The 4563-nt window shown below is 58.6% G+C and overlaps 1 protein-coding gene across 7 annotated transcripts in view; it reads left to right on the plus strand.

The window, feature by feature from the left end:
- Positions 1 to 4013, plus strand: part of DVL3 (dishevelled segment polarity protein 3) — a 33599-nt gene extending 29586 nt beyond the window's left edge. For 4 of the 7 annotated variants that reach the window (XM_064720795.1, XM_064720799.1, XM_064720797.1 and 1 more), the window contains 5 exons: positions 114 to 245; positions 475 to 642; positions 1253 to 1465; positions 1754 to 2152; positions 2604 to 4013. In XM_064720795.1, coding sequence (XP_064576865.1) covers positions 114 to 245; positions 475 to 642; positions 1253 to 1465; positions 1754 to 2152; positions 2604 to 2635 — 944 coding nt within the window. In that variant the 3' untranslated portion in view covers positions 2636 to 4013. Of the gene's footprint in view, positions 1 to 113; positions 246 to 474; positions 643 to 1252; positions 1466 to 1753 lie in introns of all 7 variants that reach the window. The other 3 variants (XM_064720798.1, XM_064720801.1, XM_064720796.1) reach the window with 1 other exon arrangement.
- The last annotated feature ends 550 nt before the right edge of the window (positions 4014 to 4563 follow it).

Here is a 4563-nt window from a genome sequence, read left to right on the forward strand (position 1 = left end):
CTGCGATGTATTGTTCCCTGGCCCATTCCTCCCGTGTGTGATGCTTCCATGTGGCCCTCTTGTCTCTTCTGCTCTCTCTCACCTCTGCCTGCCTTCCTTCATCCACACCACAGGCCTCGATGACTTTCACCTGTCCATCCACAGTGACATGGCCACCATTGTCAAAGCCATGGCCTCACCAGAGTCAGGCCTGGAGGTGCGTGACCGCATGTGGCTGAAGATCACCATCCCCAATGCCTTCATTGGTAAGAGACTGTGCTGCCTGCAGCAGAGGCAGGGGCTGGGGAATGGGTGGCCAGTTTTCAGGCAGTAGTCCAAGGGAGCATCTTTGTCACCCTAAACAAACTGTTGACTAGGCAGGAGTCAGAAATTGAACCTTTTGACCCACTTTGATTTTGCTCCAGTGTGGCTCACTGCCTCAAGGGCCGCCGTCTTCCTCTCTCTTGCCAAATTTAACTCTGTATTTGGTGGCAGGTTCGGATGTGGTAGATTGGCTCTATCACCACGTGGAGGGCTTTACAGACCGCCGTGAGTCCCGCAAATATGCCAGCAACCTGCTGAAGGCTGGCTACATCCGACACACCGTGAACAAGATCACCTTCTCAGAGCAGTGCTACTACATCTTCGGAGACCTCTGTGGAAGTATGGCTCTTGGTGTGGGTGGGAGGGAGAGCATGGAGGGGTAGTGGTCCTGGAGAGCCCTGCTGACACCATGGGGACACACCTACGGCCATTGCCATCAGGCTAGGCCCCTTGTTCTACAGACTCTGTTAAGGGAGTAATTAAGAGTATCCCAGCTCCCTTGTCCTACTGCTGAGGTAGTGAAGTTGGAAGCAGCATTGACAGTGTCACCTACTATGTGATCGTTTCTCCTGGACAGTCATAGCAGAGTCTTAGTTTTTACTGACTGTCTCCAGGCTCTGAATTTCAGTGCTGGCAAGGGGTTGGTGCTGGGGGTTGGCTGCTCAGATAAAATGGGGGAAGGAATTGGCAGGGTGAGCTGTAGCTCTGATGTAGTCCTTTCCCAGCAAGCTGGTCTCTGTATTAGAGTGGCAGCTTGGACTCCCACAGCCTGGCAGTTGTACAGCCAGGAAGCCCAAATGGTGGCATTGACTAACAGAGAGAGTGCCAAATTCTTGTGTCTCCTTGTGTATCCTGTCCTTGTCCATCAGCAAGAATGGACAGAAAGCTGCTTCACCATACATGGTTGTTTTTCTGCTTGAATTAACCCCTGTTTTCTGCTTTCTTGCAGACATGGCTAATCTGTCTCTTCATGATCATGATGGCTCCAGCGGTGCCTCTGATCAGGACACTTTGGCTCCGCTCCCCCACCCAGGAGCTGCACCCTGGCCTATGGCCTTCCCATATCAGTATCCACCACCTCATCCATACAACCCCCATCCCGGCTTCCCTGACCCAGGCTACAGCTACGGAGGGGGCAGTGCAGGCAGTCAGCACAGTGAAGGTGAGTGAAAAGGACTAAAATATGCCTGTAGGTGGGCAGATGTCCTGTTCAGTACAGGGCAGCAGCAGGAAAGCGCTGCTTGGGCAAGGCCCTCTGTGGGGGAAACCAGGGTAGAAGCCGTCTCAGAAGGGTTGTGGGACTCACTGCTGAAGGGAGATGGAGAGCACAGACCGTGCTGGGGCCTGGCTGTGCTGGGGCATGCTGCAGTCCTCCCTGGGCTAGGGAGATCCATCTGTTCTTCCTGACTGCTCCGGGCTGGCACCTAACCTTGCCTCACGTGCTTCGCAGGGAGCCGGAGCAGCGGGTCCAATCGCAGTGGCAGCGAGAGGAGGAAGGAGAGAGAGAAGACCGGGGAGTCGAAGTCAGGCGGCAGCGGGAGCGAGTCGGACCACACCACGAGGAGCAGCATGCGGCGCGAGCGTGCGGCCAGCGAGCGCTCGGTGCCGGCCAGCCAGCACAGCCAGCGCAGCCAGCACTCCCTGGCGCACAGCATCCGCAGCCACCACAGCCAGCAGTCGTACGGCCCGCCCGGCCTCCCCCCCCTCTTCAGCCCCCCCATGTTGCTGATGCCTCCACCGCCGTCAGCCATGGGGCCCCCCGGGGCGCCGCCGGGCCGTGACCTGGCCTCTGTGCCCCCCGAACTGACAGCCAGTAGACAGTCCTTCCGAATGGCCATGGGCAACCCCAGTGAGTTCTTTGTGGATGTAATGTGAAGCGCCCGTCCCCTGTCTGTCTGCTGTCCCTCCTTCCCCCTTCTATCCCTGTTGTTTGTTTCCTAGGACCAGCCCTGGCTTCACCCCTTGTTTTTTTGGGGTTTTTTTTTGTTTCTTTTTTTTGTCTTGATAACGAAAAGAAAAAAAGGGAAAAAAAATAATAAATGGAACTAAACCTTGATTCTAATCCCTCCTCGAGCGGGGTGGACAGGCCTGGCAGGCGTGCTGGGTGCTGTCAGCCCATCCTGCCCCCAGACTTGTGTATTTCCGATGGTAATTCCCTCCTGCCATCCTATCTAACCCCATTAATCCGCATCCATCCCAGCACCCTGTGCTGCTTGCCCGTGTGTCACTGCTGCCTCAGTCCTTTCACCCTAAACATCTCTTCTTTCTTTTCACCCTTTTGTGTTTCTTCTATCAAGCAGCAAAGAATTACGGGGTGTTTGACTTTCTCTGAGCCTGCCGCCCGTGGGGGGGAGAGCTGGAGCATGGCGTGGCCCGACAGCAGGACACGGAGCTCCAGGGGCGCTGGGCACGCATGGCGCTGAAGATGGCTTCTTTCCTCCCCCTCGCGGAAGATGCCCTGCCCTGCCCTTCCCACAGCCCTGAGAGGGGAGCAGGGACCAGCCTTACATATGTATTTTAAATCCCGTTGTAGTTGCCTTTTGGCTAATGCATGAATGTTCCAGGGCTTCAGTGCCTCCAGGGAGTGGAGAGATGCTGCCACTTCCCTCTTGCCTCCTTTCTCTTGCCCACATATTGGGCCAGGTCCAAGCCTAACACTGACCCATGGCAGGACCTCCTTCACCTTGGCCAGGTCTCAGGGCTGGGGCTGTACCTCAGCCCAGAGAGGCGGTGATTGCCTGTGCACAGTCTCTTGCGTGACTCAGTGCCCTATACCTGCCCTGGGGTTCTTTGGGGGGATTTAAGGGCAGAGCTCTGCTCCTTCCATCCTGCTCTTTGCCCTCCTGCCTGCAATGTGCTGCTGCCTGTCCTGTTTGTAGGGGCTGTCCCGTGCCTGGGGCTGGCGGTGGCAGCTGTGGCCTTCTCCCTCCTGCTGTCGCGCTGCTGCTCAGCTATGTGGTACCTTCAGGACTAAGATAGAAAGCGAGGGCGGGGCACAACTGGTTCACTTTCATGCTTTGGAGAAACATGGAGGTCCCCTGTATTTGCCCTCTGAAGGGCCTGAGTCTGCTCCTCTGCCCAGTGCTGCTGGCCTGGCTGCTGGGAGGGACAAACCCCGGGGACAGCCCCACTCCCTCTTTTCTGTGAGCAACACGAGCTCTCCAGGGATGAGACTGCAGCCTGAACCATGGCCTCTGGGCTCAGTGCCCACAGGTGTGCTGGGACAGTTGAGTCTGTTTGCTCCAGTGCTCCCTGCCTTTCTTCCTTCCACTTCTGGGTACGCGGAGATGTGCCTGGGGCTGGGGCAGCCCTTTCCCCATGCCCAGGGCCGAGCACGGTACAGTATGGACATGTCGACCCTGCCGCTGTTGGTGCTGGCGCCCCGGCGCCCTCTCCTCCTGCCACGCCGTGGCTTTCTCTACAGGCCTCCTTTGGTCTTTCTTGTGTTCACAGTTTTTATACGATGGAGTTGAATTGTATTTTGCTCCCTGGGAGTCTGCATTGCCCCTGCAGCCCCCCTGCCAGCTCTCACACGCCATCCGTTCATCTCCCTGACTCCCTAAAGCCTCTCCTTCCCTCAGCCCGCTGGAGTCAGACTGTCCCCAGTAGCCTCCCCGGCCACCGCGCACCCCTTGCCCTGCCCTACCCACTGGGTTTTATAAAACAACACCAATCTCCTTGTTTTTATTTATAAACATAGTTTTATTGGACTTCTGCCTCGTGTCGTTCGTTTATTCTTTTTCCCCCAGCCTCCTCCATCCTCCTGCCTTTCGCTCTACAGCGAGATCCCAGCAGGATGAGTGCCAGCTGTCTTTTCCCGGGATGCCGAGGGCGGCTGCGGGCTGAGTTTCTCCGGAGCAGGGTCTGGGCGGGGGCTCTCGGGGTTCCCTGGCTGGGTCCCCGTTTCCAGCGGCAGCACGGCGGGCAGAACCAGGGGCCGGTCCGACCGCGGGCGCTGGCCCTTGGCGCAGCAGTGCGGGGCGAGGGAGCGGGGATGCCTGGGCGCGGGGCCAGCCAGAGCTAGCGGCCCTCTGGAAGGGCGCGGGGAGCTCAGGACTCCGCAGGGCGAGGGAGGCCTCCTGCCGGGGCCTCCTGCCCGGCCCAGCCGCGCTCTGAGAGCGGCTGCCATGCTATCCCCGCCCAACCAGAGACTACAACTCCCAGTACGCCCTGCGCGGAAATGCAGTTCCCGCCCCGGCCGTACGGCCCCCCCCCACCCCGCGGAGGCGCATGCGCAGTGGTGGGGCGCGGGCGGGGCGC

This window comes from Zonotrichia leucophrys, chromosome 9, assembly GCF_028769735.1.
Source record: "Zonotrichia leucophrys gambelii isolate GWCS_2022_RI chromosome 9, RI_Zleu_2.0, whole genome shotgun sequence".
NCBI classification, from domain to species: domain Eukaryota; kingdom Metazoa; phylum Chordata; class Aves; order Passeriformes; family Passerellidae; genus Zonotrichia; species Zonotrichia leucophrys.